Source organism: Myotis yumanensis, unplaced genomic scaffold (assembly GCF_028538775.1).
Source record: "Myotis yumanensis isolate MYYU_CA2020_CCGP unplaced genomic scaffold, mMyoYum1.0.hap1 SCAF_3, whole genome shotgun sequence".
Taxonomy (NCBI): Eukaryota; Metazoa; Chordata; class Mammalia; order Chiroptera; family Vespertilionidae; genus Myotis; species Myotis yumanensis.
This window is the reverse complement of record NW_027223754.1, coordinates 99,443,827-99,465,630: the sequence shown is the minus strand read 5'-3', so window position 1 is coordinate 99,465,630 and position 21,804 is coordinate 99,443,827. Positions and strand designations below refer to the sequence as shown.

At 38.9% G+C, this 21,804-nt stretch overlaps 1 protein-coding gene across 5 annotated transcripts in view; it reads right to left on the bottom strand.

Annotated features, from left to right (window-relative positions):
• NBEA (neurobeachin) overlaps nt 1-21,804 on the bottom strand; it is a 975,192-nt gene that overhangs the window by 128,149 nt on the left and 825,239 nt on the right. For all 5 annotated transcript variants that reach the window (XM_070409180.1, XM_070409183.1, XM_070409179.1 and 2 more), the window contains one exon: nt 17,704-17,816. In XM_070409180.1, the coding sequence (XP_070265281.1) occupies nt 17,704-17,816 (113 nt within the window). The remainder of the gene's footprint in view (nt 1-17,703; nt 17,817-21,804) is intronic.

Here is a 21,804-nt window from a genome sequence, read left to right as displayed (position 1 = left end):
TAAGATTCGTAGGCACAATGCATGACATATCACAAATGCATGTCAACTTTTGGCTGTTATTGTTATCATTATCTCAGGATTATTCCTAAGAAAATTAGTTGTAAATAGCTCAGTGAAAAGTAACAATCCTATATAATAAAGAGGTAATATGCAAATTGACCCTCATGCCCTCTCATCATCACAAGATGACCGCCCCCATGTTGTCACAAGATGGCTGCCCCATGTCATCACAAGAGGGCTGCCCCCAAGTCATCACAAGATGGTTGGCCCCACATTGTCAGAAGATGGCAGACAGGGGAGGGCAGTTGGGGGTGACCAGGCCTGCAGGGGAGGGCAGTTGGGGGTGATAGTGCCAGCAGGGGAGGGCAGTTGTGGGTGATCAGTCTGACAGGGGAGGGAAGTTGGGGTGATCAGGCTGGCAGGGGAGCAGTTAGGGGGTGATCAGCCTGGCAGGCAGGCAGGCGAGTGGTTAGGAGCCAGCAGTCCCGGATTGTGAGAGGGATTCCAGATTGGAGAGGGTGCAGGCTGGGCTGAGGGACACTCCGCCCTACCCCAGTGCACAAATTTTGTGCACCAGGCCTCTAGTTTTAACATAAAAAACAATGAAGGTATAAATAAAATACTTCTTCATGTGTCAGTTCTAAAAGCTTTCTAAGTATTAAGTATTAGGATAATGAAGAATCTATGAATTAGTTTTAAGATCATGTGTATTTAATATTCTGTTTCAGCTGGAAAGAAAGGTTGAAGGAGATTACATTTGGTCTAGTTTTGCTGTAATAATGCACACTTTAGATGTGTCACGTGGCTGGTCAAATCAAAGTGCACAGAACTTTCCATCAGTAGCATTCTCCTAATAGCATACACTAGAAAAGTGCTCTTGTTGTTTCCAGTTCCTTCTTTAATAGCTTAATTTTTTCAAAGCATGACAGGCTCTACAATCTTCTCCCCTCTTTTTCTGAAAGGGTAAGACAATTGGATAAATGGAAGGGAACAAGAAAAGAGGCTAAGAGACCTTTGGCATAAGCAAACATAGCATAGGACCAGTTTGGGAGTCTTGTTCAAATCCTTAAAGCTCCCTGTAATCCTATTATATGTCTCCAATAAATAATAGTGGAGATAATAACAACTCCCCTCCCCCCACTATTTCTGGTTACCAGAGTCTGTGTATCAACTTTTTTTCTTTTCACTTTTCTTGGTGCTTCCTTCCTTTCAATTAGAGGGAAAAGAGCATAGTAATGCCACTGCGTAAAACTAAAAATGACTGTACATTCTCAAGGGTATGACCAGTTCTTATTGTATTTTTATCTCCAGTGCCTGGCACACAGTAGGTGTGCAATTAATTAATGCTTGTGTAAGAAAATGAGTAAATGAATAAAATTATTAATTTTTTTAAAAGCAATTTTGTAATTGGTACCCTTTTGCATTTTCCCCCTTACAAATTATGCCCTCAGCTTGAAAACAGTATCCAAATATTGTCAAACAGTATTTTGTCTTAAAATAGTACTTTTTACCCTAGCCGGCTTGGCTCAGTGGATAGAGCATTGGACTTCGGACTGCAGGGTACTGGGTTAGATACCAGTCAAGGGTATGTACCTGGGTTGCAGGCTCCTCCCTGGCCTGGGCACTGGTCAGGGTGCGCAGAGGAGGCAACCAATTGATATGCTTCCCTAACACTGATATTTCTCTGTCTTTCCCTCTCTCTTCCACTCGCTCTGAAAATCAATGGAAAAATATCCTTGGGTGAGGATAAAAATAATAATAATACTTTTCCTTCAACATTGCAACATAACAAGCTTAACAAAAACAATTGTCAAATTAAATGATAAGGCATTTAGTCAACATATATTTAGAAAAACTTTTAAATATGGCAGTAGGATTTTTTGGGGGGCAGATATAGTTAAATTTGCACATTCACATTTTTATCTTATAAAATCTACTTATATAAAAACCCTGGGTGGTGTTCATCACAACCAGACCAGAAACACGACCAAGCGGAAGGAAGTCAGCCCTGCAGGGGTTGTCTTGGCAATCGCTGCGCCCTCCCCGACCTGTTTTCCAGAGCTGTTTCCTGTAAGGGTGGGGTTTGAGGCAGGAACCCACCCCGGGAGCATGGAAACAGATTTTATAAAGTGTGCTGCACCAGCACAGTCAAGGGTGAACCTGAGTGGGAGCGGCTGAAAGGCTTAGAAAAGACAGACAAGAGAATGAAAGCCAGGTCTCGGTGGGATGCTGCTTCTCTGAGAGACAGCAACCACGCCCACAGCCATGCCTTTATTTTATAGCAGATGCTATGAGGCAAAGTAAGGGTGTGACCAAGATGTTTACAACATTCCCCTGGGTTTCAATTCTACTCAACTACATGCACCTGAACTCTATCAAGCCTACATCACTCAGGCACATGGGGACACGTGTTCAGACCATAGGTTCAAGCTTACAACTACAGCTGTTGGCTGTAATTGTGCTGGGAGGGCCCTGCCCTCCAAACTGGGACTTGCACATGGCAATGAGAGGACTGTGCCCTCTCATCAGTCCAAGGCTTGAACATGTCCAAAACACTGTAGTGGCTCCCCACAATAAAGTTTTAATTCTGTTTCTTTGTTACTAATGTTGTGGCCCCACCCCATAACAAAGAAACAATTTCCAGAGGATGAGGCCCAGGAATCAGGATTTTAAAAAGATTCCCAGGTGATTCTAATGTGCAGCCAAGGTTGAGAACCACTGCTATAGATAATGTTAAAAATATATCTAAATTTGCAATTCTTTGTCCAAAAAAATGAGCATGTTCAAAAATTAAATGAAGAAAATTTGGATATACTCTATGGAGATTTTCACACATATTTGAGTGATGATTCCATTGATTCCACAGATGATGTTGAAAAGGAAAATTTTCCCATCGAATTTCTTAATAGTATTACTCCTTCGGGAATGCCGTGTCATAAATTAAAATTGAAAGTGGGTGCAATCATCATGCTATTGAGAAATCTCAATAGTAAATGGGGTCTTTGTAATAGTACCAGATTTATTATCAAAACATTACAACCTAACATTATCAAAGTTGAGGTATTAACAGGATCTGCAGAGGGAGAGGCTGTTCTGATTCCAAGAATTAATTTGTCCCCATCTGACAATGGCCTCCCATTTAAATTGATTCGACGATGGTTTCCCGTGATGCCAGCATTTTTTATGACTATTGATAAATCACAAGGACAAACTCTAGACAGAGTAGGCATATTCCTACCTGAACCCGTTTTTGCACATGGTCAGTTATATGTTGCTTTCTGTCGAGTTTGAAGAGCATGTGATGTTACAGTTAAAGTTCTAAGTACTTCATCACAAGGGAAATTAGTCAAGCACTCTGAAAGTGTTTTCACTCTTAATGTGGTGTACAGGGAGATATTAGAATAAGTTTAATCACTTTATCAGTCATTGTTTGCATCACTGTTGTTTTTATATCATGTTTTTGTTGTTTTCATATCATGTTTTTTGTCATTTTTATATCATGCCTCTGTTGTTGTTATATCCTTTTGTTACTATTTATTTATTAAAACATTTATATATTATTTTCATATACATTTTACTAATTTCCTTTCATCTCTCATACTTCTATTATAGAGAAAAGGCAACTAGCAATATTAAAATATCTCTGCTAATTAATTCCCTTTTTAAAAAGAAATATATTTTATTGATTTTTTACAGAGAGTAAGGGAGAGGGATAGAGAGTTAGAAACATCAATGAGAGAGAAACATCGATCAGCTGCCTCCTGCACACTCCCCAGTGGGGATGTGCCCGCAACCAAGGTACATGCCCTTGACTGGAATTGAACTTGGGACCCTTGAGTCCACAGGCTGATGCTCTATCCACTGAGCCAAACTGGTTAGGGCAATTAATTCCCTTTTAATGTGCATGAATTTCATGCACTGGGCTACTAGTGTTTTATATCATCACAGTCGGCTACTAATATGCTTAGTAGTTTTGCCCATTCTTCATGTTTTGCTGTTAAAACTTAAGTCTTATGTAGATTATATACAAACATAAATAAAATTAATTTCATTTTAAATACAATTAACTTAAGATGAAAAATAAAATAACTGTAGAAACTTGTACCAAGTTGCCAAGTTGAGCATTCTCCAACTTAACAATGTAAACTCTTTCTTATGATGTATAGAGACATTTGGCAGTTTCAAGGGTAGTGTTTCAAGAATATTCACACTCCAGTGCATCCATTTCCATGATCACATTTCAAAGCCTGAAGGCATTATCACCTCCTTTTCTTAAGTTTCAAAATAATTGGGGAAATGTTTATGCTTATCATCATCTGTCAGTCAACAACTCCTGTGTTAAAAATATTTTTCCCATTCAATGAATGTGTGTGTGTGTGTGTGTGTGTATAATGTCTTATGCTCATGTCAATATGAACAGGACTTGGCTTTGTCATGAAACTATTTCATTTATCAGAGAGCACAGATGGGGAAATGGGAAAATTCCCTTTACACTTTAATGAGCAAAGGTTGTGCTTCCTATAAAAGTCATATATGCACTGTAACTGAAGAGCAATGTTCATATGAGTATATGTGAATAACTGAAGCACAAGTATGTACCAGGTTGTAAGAGAGATTTTAGCACAAGGTCACATCTCCATAAGAAATATCTGTGTAGGGGAAAAAAACAAGATGGCGTCATAGGTAAAGACTGGAAATTGCTGCCTCGCACAACCACTTCAAAAATACAACTAAAAGACGGAACGGACAACATCAAGAACCACAGGAAGGCTGGCTGAGTGGAAATTCTGCAACTAGAAGGAAAGAGAAAAGCACACTGAGACTCAGAGGAGGTGCAGTGTGGAAGTGCAGAGGTACGGAGGCACACGTGGAAATAGCTGGAAACTGAGGACGCAGCGCATGTGGAAAGGGCTGGAAACTGAGGACACGGTTATCTTTTTCAATTGGGAGGGAGTCTCAAGCTCCTGACTGCTCTGAACTCCAGTTCCAGGCAAGTATCTGGGGACCCAGACTCATACAGGAGAAACTGGACTGTCTGGCAATGGTCTGAACTTGAGGGTGGCTTTCTCTCAGAGGTACTTGCAGCAATTACCGGGACACTGAGAAGCAGGGCCTCTTAGGGTAGGACTGAAGAGCAGCCATAGCTGTTGATCCCCAGAGACCCTGCCCCACCCAAGCTGTGCACAGAGGCTTTTGCATATGAAAGGCCTGGCCCTTTGCAATCTGAAAATTACCTAACAAACTGCAGCTGGGTTAGAGAAACCCAGAACTTCCAAAAGAAGGCCCAAGGCCCCACAGCAGCTTGCATTGCTTCACAGCTGGGCTCCTGCTGGGTAGCCTCAGGAAGAGGATAAATTAGCACCTCCTTAGAGATCCACGAGCCAGTGTACCCAGTGGTCAGAGTGGGACCATCCAGATTACAACTCCTCAGATCCATAAGGGACACACTCAGGGGGCAGACTCTGTGAGCACCAAAGCCCCACTGAAGCAAGTCTTGCCCCAGAAGGGTGTCTCCAGCACAGAAGTTCTCCCACTGCAGACACAGCTGATTCTCATAGCCAATTGGTCTGGAGGTCAATTCCTTCCAGTGATACCTACAACAATTAAGGCTTAACTACAACAAGACTGTGCACAAATCCCACAAAGAGGTGCACCAAGAGAGTCCACCTCAGGTAATTGGGGAGGCTGAGTCACTGGGCCCTATAGGACACCTAGCACAGAAAGCCACACTATCAACACAGGGAAGCATAAAAAATGCAGAGACAAAGAAACAGGTCACAAATGACAGAAATGGAGGAAAGCAAATGACTGGATATAGAGTTCAAAACCACACTTTTAAGGTTTTTCAAGAATTTTCTAGAAACCACCGATAAATTTAGTAAGACCCTCAAAAGGTCTGGTGAGACCCTTGAGGTTATGAAAAAAGACCAACTAGAAATTAAGCATACACTGACTGAAATAAAGAATATTATACAGAGTTCCAACAGCAGACTAGAGGATCGCAAGAATCAAGTCAAAGATTTGAAATATGAAGAAGCAAAAAACACCCAACCGGAAAAGCAAAATGAAAAAAGAATCCAAAAATATGAAGATAGTGTAAGAAGCCTCTGGGACAGCTTCAAGCGTACCAACATCCGAATTATAGGGGTGCCAGAAGAAGAGAGAGAGCAAGATATTGAAAACCTATTTGAAGAAATAATGACAGAAAACTTCCCCTACCTGGTGAAAGAAATAGACTTACAAGTCCAGGAAGTGCAGAGAACCCCAAACAAAAGGAATCCAAAGAGGACCACACCAAGACATATCATAATTAAAATGCCAAGAGCAAAAGACAAAGAGAGAATCTTAAAAGCAGCAAGAGAAAAACAGTCAATTACCTACAAGGGAGTACCCATACGACTGTCAGCTGATTTCTCAACAGAAACTATGCAGGCCAGAAGGGAGTGGCAAGAAATATTCAAAGTGATGAATACCAAGAACCTACAACCAAGATTACTTTACCCAGCAAAGCTATCATTCAGAATTGAAGGTCAGATAAAGAGCTTCACAGATAAGAAAAAGCTAAAAGAGTTCATCACCCCCAAACCAGTATTATATGAAATGCTGAAAGGTATCCTTTAAGAAGAGGAAGAAGAAGAAGAACGTAAAGATACAAATTATGAACAACAAATACACATCTATCAACAAGTGAATCTAAAAATCAAGTGAATAAATAATCTGATGAACAGAATAAACTGGTGAATATAATAGAATCAGGGGAATAGAAAGGGAGTGGACTGACTATTCTCGGGTGGGGGAAAGGAGTGTGGGGGGTGCGGGAAGATACTGGACAAAAATCGTACACCTATGGATGATGACAGTGGGAGGTTAAGGGCAGAGTGGGGGTGGGAACTGGGTGGAGGGGAGCTATGGGGGGGGGGGGAGAAACAACTGTAATAATCTGAACAATAAAGATTTAATTTTTTAAAAAAAGAAATATCTGTGTAAATTAGGGGGAAAATTTTTATACTCACTGTTGGTTGAATATTAAAAAAAATAAGTCAATGGGAGATTATCTCATTTGCTGCCTCTATTATGTCAAACAAAAAACATAACCTTTAACTGTAAATGTAATAAATAAAATTTGAAATTGTGAAATGTAATCAAATGATGAGGTCAAATAAATTTTACTGATAAAGACCTTTCATACTCCTGTGCTCTTTAACTGTTCAATATAGTGGGCTAAGAATAGAGTAAAAATAATATAATAATAAAATATTTCAGTCTAAATAAATGTGTATTTTAAGTTTTAATAAACATTTAATTTAACTTCTGTATTTTGATGTTTATGATTTTGATAATTTGACTAGAGGCCCAGAGCATGACATTCATGCACCTGGCAGGTGGGGAGGGCGCAGCCCAGCCTGTGCCCTTTTGCAGTCCAGGAGCCTTCAGGCAATGTCTGACTGATGGCTTAGGGAACGGGCCTAAGCCGCAGCTGGACATCATTAGCACTGCTGCAGAGGGGGGCTGCTGCTCCTCACCAGCAATCAGCCTGGCTTGTGGCTGAGCAGTACTCCCCCTGTGGGAGCACACTGACCACCAGGGGGCAGCTCCTGCGTTGAGTGTCTGCCCCCTGGTGGTCAGTGTGCATCATAGAGAGCAGTCGGGTCATTCTGCTGTTCAGTTGATTTGCATATTACCCTTTTATTATATAAGATAATTTAAAGAGATAAAAATTATTTATTACATGATAAATAATTTTATATTTATTAAAAGCTATTGCTTTACATTTTATTAGAACAAAATTAAATAAAATAATCTCTTACTAGATTTTTAAAATCATACCAAAGACAGTGAACCCTCAGCTGACAAATATGGAACTTTGCTTTGTAGCTACCAGGAATTGAATGCCACTTATGTGTCCAGCATTACACTGGGTTTCTTACCTACATTTATTGTATTTCATTCTTTCAACCACGCTATCATGTATATACTATTGCAGGGGTCCTCAAACTACGGCCCGCGGGCCACATGCAAACACAAATATTGTATTTGTTCCCGTTTTGCTTTTTACTTCAAAATAAGATATGTGCAGTGTGCATAGGAATTTGTTCATAGTTTTTTTTTTAAACTATAGTCCAGCCCTCCAACGGTCTGAGGGACAGTGAACTGGCCCCCTGTTTAAAAAGTTTGAGGACTCCTGTACTATTGTGTTCATTTTAAAGAAGAGGAAATGAGTTCAAAGAGCTTAAGAAGCATGCCTAAGACTGTACAGTATATCTCAGAGCTACATTTAAACAAGCTGTTTATTTACAGCTTCTCAATTTTTTTCTAACCCTCAATTTTAATACTGATACAAAGAAAACTAAAAAGGTTTGATAATTCCAGAATTAACCTTTTATAGCATCCATTAAAGAGAATAGGAACCTGAGGGGTTCAACTTCTTGTGTACATGGAACCTGAGTGCTGTAGAACTGTCTGTATTATGAACTTTGGCAAGAGCAAGAAAGCCACCTCCAGGTCATATCATTATCCTACCCATGTCATCAAAGCTCCAGCAAAACTATGTCTGGTGCAGAGATACTGTTTTTATTTACTATGTTTTTCTTCTTGTCTGCACAATCTTATAAAACTATTGTTATTTTTCTAACATGCTTTTGTTAAATATTCAATGCTGCTTAAAAGTGAAATATACAAGTCAAAACCAGGAAGACAAACAACTAAATTAAAAATGGTCAAAGGGCCCTAACCAGTTTGGCTCAGTGGATAGAGCGTCGGCCTGCGGACTCAAAGGTCCCAGGTTCGATTCCTGTCAGGGCATGTACCTTGGTTGCGGGCACATCCCCAGTGGGGAGAGTGCAGGAGGCTGCTGATCGATGTTTCTCTCTCATCGATGTTTCTAACTCTCTATCCCTCTCCCTTCCTCTCTGTAAATAAAATATATTTAAAAAAATAAATAAAAATGGGCAAAGGACCTGAATAGACACTTCTCCAAAGAGGATATGCAGATGGCCAATAGGCATATGAAAAGATGATCACATCACTAATCATCAGAGAGATGCAAATTAAAACTACAATGAGATATCATCTCACACCTGCCAGGATGGCTACCATCAATAAATCCAAAAATGGCAAATGTTGGCGAGAATGTGGGAATGCAGATTGGTGCAGCCACTGTGGAAAACAAGATGAAGTTTAATAGACACTTCTCCAAAGTGGACATACAGAAGGCCAAAGGGCATATGAAAAAAATGCTCAAAGTCATTAATCATCTGAGAAATTCAAATCAAAATGACAATGAGGTATCACCTCACACCTGTTAGAATGGCAATCATCAACAAACGACAAGTGTTGGTGAGGATGTAGAGAAAAGGGAACCCTCGTACACTGCTGGTGTGAATGCAAACTGGTACAGCCTCTGTGGAAAACAGTTTGGAGTTTCCTCAAAAAATTAAAAATGGAACTACCATTTGACCCAGTGATTCCAAGTCTAGGAATATATCCCAAGAATTAAGAAACACTCATCAGAAAGAATACATGCAACTATGTTCATGTAAGGACAATTTACAATAGCTAAGATTTAGAACAGCCTAAGTGCCCATCAAGCAAATTAATGGATTAAAGAAACTGTGGTACATCTATACAAGGGAATACTATGCAGCTGTAAAAAAAGAAAGAACTCTTACCATTTGCAACAGCATGGATGGACCTAGAGAGCCTTATGCTAAGCGAATAAGCCAGTTAGAGAAAGATCAGTATCACATGATCTCACTCATATGTGGAATCTAATGAACAACATAAAATAATGAACAAAAATAGACCCAGAGACATAGAATCATCAAATCAACTGTCAAACCTCAGAGGAAAGGCAGGGGAAGGTGGGGGTCGGGGGAGAGATCAACCAATGACACAGACAATAGTGTGGTGAAAGCCTGGGAGGGGAGGGAGTAGGGCAAAGGAGTAAAAAAGGGGACATATATAATACTTTCAACAATAAAGATTTTATAATTTCAAAACTTAAAAAAGACTTAAAAAAAAAAGACTTACAAAAAAAGAAAACATTATGGAGTTTCCTCAAAAAATTAAAAGTGGAATTGCCTTTTGACCCAGTAATCCCACTTCTGGGAATATATACAAAGATGCCTGAAATACTAATATGAAAGAATATATGCACCCCTATGTCCATTGCAGCATTATTTACAATAGCCAATTTCTGGAAACAGCCCAAGTGCCCATCAGTAGATGAGTGGATAAAAAAGCTGTGATACATTTTCACAATGAAATACTATGAAGCCATAAAAAAGAAGGAAATCTTACCTTTTGCAACAGCATGGATGGACCTGGAGATTGTTATGCTACATGAAATATGCCAGTCAGAGAAAGACAAATACTATATGATCTCACTTATATGTGGAATCTAACGAACAAAATAAACTGATGAATAAAATAGAAACAGAGGCATGGATACATGAACAGACTGACAGTTGTCAGAGGGGTGTGAGGATGGGGGTCTGGATGAAAGAAGGGTTTGGGGTGAATGATGCAGAGTTTAGATTAGATTATGTTTTATTGCATTGTACATTTGAAACCTGTACGGTTTTGTGAACCAATGTCACCAAATAAATTCAATAATAAAAAAGTAAAAATAAATAAATAAATTTTAAAATAAAATAGACAACCATTATTTTATCAATATGGTCAGAATGTTTTTGGGAAAGTATACAATTTATGCATTTAAAATATATACATCAGTATAGGAAGAAATATAACCAGGTGTACCTAGATGTTTAAAACCCTTATGCACCCCTCTCATTTGCCTCTTACAAGAAATTATCCAGGCTTACTTAAGAGATAGGTCCTTCATGTGTACTGAGGGCAGATCCAGGTTTGGTGAGACTCAAGCAATTTGTAAGAGAGGGTTCTTTCAGAAAATGAACATACAACTAAGAATATAAAATTAGGAGCAGGGTATAAGAAGCCCATGGAATTTGAGGGACCTTGAAGCTTAAGCTTCATTAGCTTAATGTAAATTTATCTCTGACTCCATTTAATGTTCATCCTAAATAATAAAAGCCTAATATGTTAAGTGTCCAGTTGTCTGGTCTGCTGTTCAACCAATCAAAGCGTAATATGCTAATGATATGCTAAGGCCACTAAACCGCTCTCTATGATGTGCACTGACCACCAGGGGGAAGACACTCTGACTGGTAGGTTAGCTTGCTGGGGTTCAGCTGATCCGGAGTGAGCAAGATGGGACACACCTTGGAGCCCTCCCGTGGTCCCTCCCTGGCTGGCTAACCTCCCACGTCCCTTCCCAGCCCTGATCATGCACCAGCGGGGTCCCTTCGCCTGGCCTGTGCCTTTTTGCAATCTGGGACCCCTTGGGGGATGTCAGAGAGCCGGTTTCAGCCTGATCCCACGGGCCAGGCCGAGGGACCCCACTGGTGCATGGAATCGTGCACCGGGCCTCTAGTATATGATAATTGTATGTATATAATAAGCAACCTACTGCCTATTGGTTTTCCCCCCTCATAACCAGTGAATATTTCTTGAGACTCAGGACTATACTTTAAAGTCCTCCTAGAACTGCCTTACAATGTTCTTTTTATGTAGTAACCATGTGTATATAAATCTAAAATTTATTTGCTACTCTCTAGATTATAGAAATCATAAAGAATAAACTCTCACTCAGATACATTGTATTTGACATTGTATAACAGAGAGTTGTTTGCTGATTACCAAGCCAACTTCCTTTAGGAGACAGGACTCCAATTTTCTCTGGTCAACTTTCACCCCAACATTCTTAGACAGGGTCTCCTGTGACCCTGACTCTACCTCTAGCTCTAACCATGGGAAATGATTGACTTATCTCATTTCCAATTAACATATTCTATCCCTCTTAAATAGCACCAATGACACATGAGGCGACATATGCTCGAATTTCTTAGAAAGAAAAGTTTATCCTGTCTTCCATGACATCTACTTGGTACAATGCTCTCTCTTCCTTAGGGTAGTGTGATATGAGGTCTGAAAATTTTGCAGCTATTTTGCTAATAAAGGGAGTGCTGGTGGCCATCTGACACAGGGTGAGTATGAAGTGCACAGAGGGGAAGGCAGGGCAGAGCAGTGAAAAAACCAAGTCCTTGGTGGCACTGTATGCATGAATGGAGAAAAACTTGCTTAAAACTAAATTTCCCTCTAAAACTTTCAGTTATAAGAACCAATAAAAACCAATAACATTGGTGGATTGTTCAAGCCAATACAAGCTGGACTGTCTGAAGCTTTTATCTTAACAGATACAACAAAAAATGTCATGAATCCAGTATTATGTGAAGTATCCTAATATATAAAAACCCAAGGCCCATAACATCCAAAACAACTGAAGGCTCGACGGATGGGAAGTCATTCCTGCAGTCAGTGGTGGGTTGCTGTGGCGACCCAGCACTGACTGCCGCCACTGCGGGAACCCAGACCCAGCACTGACAGCCGAGGGGACTGTGGATCAGGTCCAAAGAGAGGCCTGGAGAGAGAAGCAGGGTCTGATCCATAGCCTTCATGGCAGCTGTTGATCAGCACTTGCCTCTCTCTCTCCAGGCCTGACCAGCAGCTGTGCCTCTCTTTCTCTCAGGCCTCCACTGGGGCTGCTGATCAGCCCTGCCTCTCTGATCAGGCCCATTGATAGTCCTGTAGACATGACTGGCATAGAAACCGACCAATCAGAACCAAATCTGGGTGAAGTGCGAGGAGCCAATGGCTGCCTAGGAGGCAGAGCTTTTGATGCTGACTGGCATAGAAACTGACCAATCAGAACCTAATCTGGGTGAACTGCAAAGGCAGAACCTAAGGTGGGAGCTGAGGAGGGGTTTTAAGGGCAACAGCTATTTGGTGTAATGTGTAAAAAAGCTGGTTCAATTTTTTAATGACCAGTTTGGCAGTATAGTGCATATGGCTGGCTATCATACATATGGTATTATGTATTTTTGTCTGCCAAGAGCATCTCCTCCTGCTGAAAAAGGCTTCCCCTCCCCCCAACATTTAAGCAATTCTATCCTATATAATCTATCTATACTACTAAAAGGGTAATATGTTAATTAGACTGGGTCAACCGGCCATCTTCTGGATGTTCGATTTTCTTCTGGACAAAGCCATGGTGGTGGGGGCTGAGGCAGAGGTCGTTAGGGGTAATCAGGCCATCAGGGGAGGGCAGCTGGGGGCAAGATCAGGCTGGGAGGGGAGGGCAGTTGGGGGCGATCAGGCAGGCAGGCAGAGAGGTTAGGGGCAATCAGGCAGACAGGCAGAGGCAGTTAGGGGTGATAAGGCAGACAGTCAGGTGAGCGGTTAGCAGCCAGCAGTCCCAGATCGGGACCCAAAGGATCAGGCCTAAACTGGCCGTCGGACATCCTCCAAAGGGTCCCTGATTGGAGAGGGTGCAGGCTGGGCTGAGGGGACCCCCCCAATGCACAAATTTCGTGCACCGGGCCACTAGTAAAGAAAGAAAAGAACATTTCAATTTTCTTTAGAATTGTTTATTTCATAGCATCTTAATTTCTTCTACGCAGTAAAAGATATAAAATGTATTTATTGTTTACTAAAACAAATTCTATAATTATTGTCTGCTAGGAATTATTACTTGGATCCCAATCTTTGTTCAGAAACAACCTATTTTGTTGTTAGAGATCTTTTAGAATGTTCCTGGTTTGTAATATCATTCAAATATTTCAATTCTTCCTTGATCTTTTAAAGAGTAACAAACTCTACTAAAATTTTCATTTGTAGTATTAATTATAACTACAAGAATTTCATGTGCTTCTTAGTGGTCATCTCTACACTGAAATAATATTGCATTGCTAGTAGTTTTTCCTCCTAATTATATTATTATACTTCAAATGTCATTTTCCCACTAGACATATAATATATTTTCTTACATTAAACTCTTCTTTATTAATGATTTTCATACAGGGTAGTCTTGGGTTTTTAGTCCATTTGTAAGAAGTTCCTATTAAGAAATTCAATGAAGCATGGGAACAATGCAAGAGTAAGTTATTAACATATCAAGAGGCTTTAATTTGCTAACATTTTCCTATCATGTTAGTCTGACAGGATATAAAGAACAAATTGCTAGAGCATGAAACAGTAGAATTGGAAGAAAAAGCTATCGATTAAGAGCTCCTGGGTTCAAAGGTTCACAACATGAAGAAGTCTATGTTTGCACCAATATACAGTTAGTGTTCACGTTGCCGAATTTATTTAGGCTCAGTCTGTTCACCTCTTCTACCTACCTAACACTATATAAAAATAGGAGAGCACATGCAAGTCACAAAGGAAAAAGTTATGCCATAAGGAATATAGATGGAACAGATAAGCTTTAAAAATTGAGCAATGTTTATATATTCCAGTTACTATAGAAACAGTTACTTCCTCATTTAGTGTATGTCATGTTTTCTACACAGACTAAAAATCTATAATTATTAGCAAACATTTTATCATAAATCTTCTATAATCCATTTTAGCCATAATAAAGGCCATATTTTCTTTAGTTAGGAGAAGGTTTTAAGAACATTTGAGTCCAGCATCTTAAGAGTAGTTGAACATGCACTCTCTCCTTTGGTACAGTCCCCTTTATACTTATTGTCATACATGCTGCCTCACAGACTTCTGGTCACTATCTGAGTTTTCATCTCAGCTTTGGACTGGACTCTTTCCAGGAAGGCTGCAACTATGTCTATTTTATTAATTCTTGTACTCCCTTCCACCTAGTGCAATACTTGACATATAGTGAGTGTATGGCAAATATTTGTTGACTGAATTACTGAAAGAATAAATAAATAAATGGAGGAAAGAAAGACACCTTGGGCTATAAGTTTCCTTTCACCATAATATCCAAGTTGATTTCAATGAGACAGGATCTCCTTTCCTACTGTAAAAATAATCGGAAGTAGCCATAGTAGTGGACTGCTTATAAGATTTTAATGTATCATGCTTCTTGAGAGCCTACCTTTAAATTTTTATTATATGTATATTTTATAATATCTATTAGATAATGGTTATATGCATATAAAATTTTGTTTAAAGAACTATTTTGACAGTTTTCATCCTGATATTGATGAGTTAGTTTTGTTTTGTTTTATACCCAAAGTTATACCTCAAACTTGGCAAGTCATGTCAAAAATCCTTACCATTCAAACATTCTAATTCTAATAATACCAGCATATATTTATCACCATTATTTGAAAGAACTCAAAGTATATGACTTATATCAATAATTTATTACATTATCTTCATAATACTATAGTATTAATTAATGCTGTGCCAGGCACTATTCTAAGTTCCTTGTACTTATTAACCATTAAATCCTCACAGCAACTCTATTATTATTGTCTCCATTATACCGGTAAAGAAACTGATTTGTCTAAGGACCCAGATTTGAATGCACTCTAGCTCCATTGTTGTTGTTGTTGTTTTTTTAATATATTTTATTGATTTTTTTTACAGAGAGGAAGGGAGAGAGACAGAGAGCCAGAAACATCGATGAGAGAGAAACATCGATCAGCTGCCTCCTTCACATCTCCCACCGGGGACATGCCCGCAACCCAGGCACACGCCCCTGACCGGAATCAAACCCGGGACCCCTCAGTCCGCAGGCCGACGCTCTATCCACTGAGCCAAACCGGCCTTGGCAAGCTCCATTGTTCTTGTTCCTAGCCGCTATATAGTGCCTCTCATATAGTTCTCTCTATATAATATGGTACCTAATTATTTAACTTTGCAGATAATGATTTTATTCAGATAATGTATAACTAGATTTGCTCCTGGAGGAAAGGCCCCATGAATTACAATGTGTCTATCTACCCAAGTCTGATTAATTATCTGCATGTGATTTTTTGTTCAGTTCAATTACATTGGAAACATTACTATATTTACAGCCAAACTGGAATTCAATTGCTAGCATTATTTTTTTTACCACCATTTGATTCTCAGTAAGATGGTGGCTAACTGATCTCTTAGGTCCATTTAGTACCTATAATATCATAAGTGAAATTAGCAATGATCTAGCAACTAATATTTGATAGAAATTTCACACATAATGAAAGAACAGGAGAGTGAATGACATAGAATGTGCAAAAATTAGTATGCTGGCTTCAAAAATAAGCTAAGAAATATTCCATGTGTAATAATAATAGCTAATATTCATAAAGTGCCTCTATATCCCAAGTATTACTTTCTTTAAATGTACACATTATTTGATCTTTATAACTATACTAGAGGCCCATTGCATGAATTCGTGCACCAGTGGCCGAAACCAGCTCTCCGACATCCCCCAAGGGGCCCTGGATTGCGAGAGGGTGCAGGCCAGGTCTAGGGACCCCACTGCATGATTAGGGCTAGGGAAGGATGTGGGAGGCTGGCCAGCTGAGGAGGGACTACGGAAGGGCTCCAGGGCATGTCCAGCCGGACTCACTCAGTCTGGATCAGTAGGACCCCAGCAGCAAGCTAACCTACCAGTTGGAGCGTCTGCCCCCTGGTGGTCAGTGCACATCATAGCGACTGGTTGACCAGTCAACTGTATGCCCCTGGTGGTCAGTGCACGTCATAGCAAGAGCTTTAGCGGCCTTATCATATCATTAGCATATTACTCTTTGATTGGTTGAATGGATAACCAGACAACCAGGCACTTAGCATATTAGGCTTTTATTATATAGGATGAGGGAGGATAGTATTATTATTCTTATGATACAAATGGGGAAACTGAAGCTAAGGGAAAGTGCTTTTAATTCACATATCCAGTAAGAGTAAGTAGCGGAACATAGAATTTCAACTTAGGTAAGTCTAGTTTTCAAAGGCAAGAAAAGGGGGAAGAGAAGGTGGGCTAAGTTAAAAACCATCTATGGGATTAATTTTAAATTGGTTGCAATGCATATTTCCCTGTCTTACAGGGCTTATGCTCCCCTTGTCCATAAGCTCCTCAAACCTCCCCCCACCAAACCCAAATATAAATACATTAGTCTTTTAACCCACTGTGGAATACTAAACCTGACAACCAAGATGATAGAAAAAAGAGATATTCAGAGTGGATGGGTGGAAGCTTAATGTAGCTCTGAAATTATCTTAGTCTATAGAGAAGCTTTTGGAGCTTAGTTCCTAGTTCTTCACTATATTTCAGAGAGTTTAGTATCCTGATTAAGTTTCCTTTGGACAAATGAGTTGAACTAATCAAAAATTAGCTTTTCATTCATATCCCCCATTATATATTTTTTTTCTTCCCAGTTTTGGGGCTAAACCTTACCAGACCCTTGATAAATTGTTGTAACCAACTTCTTTTCACTATTAAGCTCCCCTACAGTGTTTGTATATGTGTGTATATTATGATCAAGATAACATGTCTTATCATCTAAGAAATGTTTCATAGAAATGATTTGCTATTATATTTTGTACTAATTTTAGGTTTCTTGTCTTGACCCTTAAAACCTAGGATATTTGAGCAACCTCTCCCTACTTCGTTCTTTCTCAAATATCCATTTCATTTTGCCTATGCTAGTACTAATTTATCTTCTTGTGGCTTAATACTTATGCTAAGAATTGATGAGATTTAGATACTAACTACAAAAGAAGACAACCAGGTTTACATTCTTACAAATATTAACTGAATAGATATAATCGATAGAAATGTTTGTAGAATATAGCCTTATGAAGAAAATAGACTTCTATCTATTTAAAAGTTACCTTTGATAGATCCCTGAAGTTTCCTGGAAGAGTCAAGTCCAATTCTTCTGATTCATAGTTTGTTAAGACCCATGGAAACACAGGGTATTGATTCAGATCATTATATGTCCGCCCTAGAAAAGAAAAAGAGAAATGATAATCTTTATACATCAATTGATTATGAAATTGTTCCTGTTCTTATAATAGGTAACTATTGAATTTCAGAAGAAAAGTAACTCTTTTGCTTATTGAACTATGTTTTTGTTTAATCCAAAGCACTCATAACAATGTGTTTCAAGTGAATTCACTCAATGATAATTAATGAATAACTATAATTACTTTTTTATAATATAACCTTCTATAGAGACTGTTGTTTGTCATAATTGATTTTTCTTCCTGGGATATACAGCATTTCTCATCCCCCTTTACAAGTAGCTATGGTCATGGGAATTAGTACTAATCAGCAAAAGGTGAGCAGAAGTGACATGTGCCACAACCAAGCTTGGCCCACTGAAACTTCCATGTGGGCACTCCATGGTCCATCTCTCCTCTGCTGACTGTGATTAAGATAATATTGTCACATTGGAAATAGAGCCTTCTTGGCTAGGGATGCTAAAAGTGATCACGGAGGAGGTCACTCTGCTGACCTGCCCACCTGCAGATTGGGTTGGTATTCTACTATGATGAATATATATCTAGAAATTACATTGTCAGTATAGAGAATACTATATTGAGCTTATATCAAGAATCAATGCAGATATACAGATCATGTATCATAGAAATGTACACTTGAAACCTATATAATCTTATTAACCAATGTCACCCCAATGAATTTTATAAAAAAAAGAATCAGAGCCGTGAATTTGCAAAAGCACTTTAAAGCCAGTCTGGAAAAGTACAGAGGCAGATGTCATGTCCTTTTTTTCACTCCTTTACATTCATGACATTTTTGGGGGGAGAGGGAGGGTATTATATTGTTTCATTTTAGTGAAGTACTGCTGAATCTTAGATTGAATTTGCTGTTTTATTGTTGTGATTTTTTTAATAGATAACAAGTATTTCAGGTAATATACTGAAGTATAGTGGGGATGTAGAAAGTTTAGGGAGGGCATAGAACTTACTGGCTCACCCTCATAAACTGGTACTGAAATAACACATAATCAGATGAAATGAAGTGAACTGCTATTTTTTTTTTAAAAAAGGGTCCAATGAAAACTTTTATTGGGTAAGATTATATTTTGTAAAAGTATATTATGATCTGATCATGGGCAGCTTTCTAAATTTCCATTCAAATTCATACTAAATAGCTACTTCCCTAGTATTTAGTGATATGAATTTCATCTAGTATGCCTTGTTGCACATACTACATATAGCGCAACAGTAACATAGATATGCAGATACTATATTGAGAGTAAATGATACCCACTCTTATAACAATTGTAAATGTGACTGTAAAATAGGAAAAACAAGCCACAATCTGAGGAAGAACTAAATGTGCTATTATAAACATCAAATCAAATTATAGCATTTATTTAGTAAACATTTATTGGGTGACATTTTATTTTCAACAATAATAGTAGAAGGTTTGTTGAAAACTATTACACACGGAATATTTCTTGGGCTATTTTTGAAGCCTGCATACTAATAAATGTTTATTATATGAATCTGAATTTTACAATAAGACTACATATTGTTTTAAATATGTAAATTGATATAGGTGTGTACTATAAGTGTAGGTAATTGATAGAAAGTAGAGTGTTGTTTCGACTTTGCATCTTCTAGAATGAGGTGAGAGTAAGTTAAGGTTTCCCCTTTGTTCTTCCACCACAGCACTCACACAGACGTGTGTTAGAGCTAATGAGCATCACTGCTAATTTGTCTGCCTCTCCACTAGTCTGTAAACTCAAGAATGTAGAGTCTGGGGTTCTCTCTCTCAATCTCTCTCTCTCTCTCTTTTTCTCTCTCGTGTGTTTAAATAAATCTGTGTATTGCCATATACTCTTTATCCAATACATATTTATTAAAGGAATGAATACATATGTGATAAAAATGAGCCAAATTTTAACAAATGAACAAACATAAGCCAAGTGGAAAATTATAGGATAGACTCTTTGGAGGATGAGGACTGTGAAGGCATAGATGTCTGTGACAGAGAATGACACTGTGAATGTGCACGTTAAACTGGAAGAAAATATCTGCAGCTAGATAGCTCAGCCAATGGATACCTGCTCTGTTTCTGACTATTGTGAAGAATAATACTAATGAAAATACATAAGAATTTGGAACCTTTATTAAAATCTTTTGTACATGAAAATGGTCTGCTAAAACTATCACTGTAAAACACAAAATGTAAAATTCTATAATTTTAAATTTTCACTGATAGTTCATATATATGGTAACCTAGGACAACTTATTACTCTCACTACTTTTTTCTACACATGTATATATACAGAGAATTTATATTGACTAGCAGAGATGTTTCTGGATTCTAACTGGGCCCATGGCATTTTTAGTGCTCCATCATATTCTGAGTTACCATTCTACTTAAAAATCATAGAATTTAATGAAAAATAGGTTTTCCAGTATATAAGTATATTTTTATAGAATAATGGTGATATTATTTATATAACATATATCTATATAACTTATATAAATAAATATCTAAAAATTAGATACCATCATTATTTTTAAATTTTCTGATGAAGTTTTATAATTTACATACTAAGGAAAAAACTGTCAAAATCCTATATAATATAGAGGTGATATGCAAATTGACCATCATTCCAACACACAAGATGGCCACCCCCATGTGGACACAAGAAGGTCAGCAAGGGAGGGCAGTTATGGGTGATCAGGCCAGCAGGGGAGGACAGTTGGGAGGGAGCAGGCCTGAAAGGGAGGGAAGTTGTGGGCGACTGAGCCAGCAGGGAAGGGCCGTTGGGGGCCACCAGGCCGGCAGAGGAGGGCAGTTAGGGGTGACCAGGCCAGCAGGGGAGGGCAGTTAGGGGCAATGGGCCAGCAGGGGATCAGTTAGGCGTCGATCAGGCTGGCAGGGGAGTGGTTAGGGGGTGATCAGGCTGGCAGGCAGAAGCGGTTAGGGGCAATCAGGCAGGCAGGCAGGCTAGAGGTTGGGAGCCAACAGTCCTGGATTGTGAGAAGGATGTCCCACTGCCCGTTTAGGCCCGATCCCACTGGGCCTAAATGGGCAGTTGGACATCCCTCAAGGAGTCCCAGATTAGAGAGGGTGCAGGCTGGTCTGAGGGACACACACCCTGACCCATGCACGAATTTCATGTACCAGGCCTCTAGTAAAATAAATAAAAGCCAAATTATATTAACTCAGTACTTAAATGTATCATATAAATACAAATAGCATAAAAATAGAGACCATATTTGAAGACACTAGTCTTTTAATAGAGATAATTTTCTAATAAAGAACAAGCTATCATGTTATTTTTGGAAAAAATACAATGAAAAGAAAGCATCCTATTTAAAATATAACACAAATTAATCAATGCAGGTCACAGCTTATGGCAATTCACCTCTTCTATATTATTGGCAATTCACTTTTTAAAAAATATATATATTTTTATTGACTTCAGAGAGGAAAGGAGGGGGTGAGAGAGATAGAAACATCAATGATGAAAGAGAATCATTGATCGGCTGCCTCCTGCATGCACCTGACTGGGGATTGAGCCTGCAACCGGGGCATGTGCCCTTGACCAGAATCAAACCTAAGACCCTTCAGCCCACAAGCCAATGCTCCATCTACCGAGCCAAACCTGCTAGGGTGGCAATTCACTTTTATTTTATTTTATTTTTAATATATATTTTTATTGACTTCAGAGAGGAAAAGAGAGGGAGAGAGAGATAGAAACATCAATGATGAAAGAGAATCATTGATCAGCTGCACATCCCCTGCTAGGGATCGAGCCTGCAACCCAGGCATGTCCCCTTGACCGGAATCAAACCTGGGACCCTTCAGTCCGCAGGCCAATGCTCTATCCACTGAGCCAAACCGGCTAGGGCTGGAAATTCACTTTTAATAGTAGTTAGAAGGTTTGCAGAAAACAAATGCTAAGGAAAATTTAGTAATTTTTAAATTACAAAAGCTTATAGCAC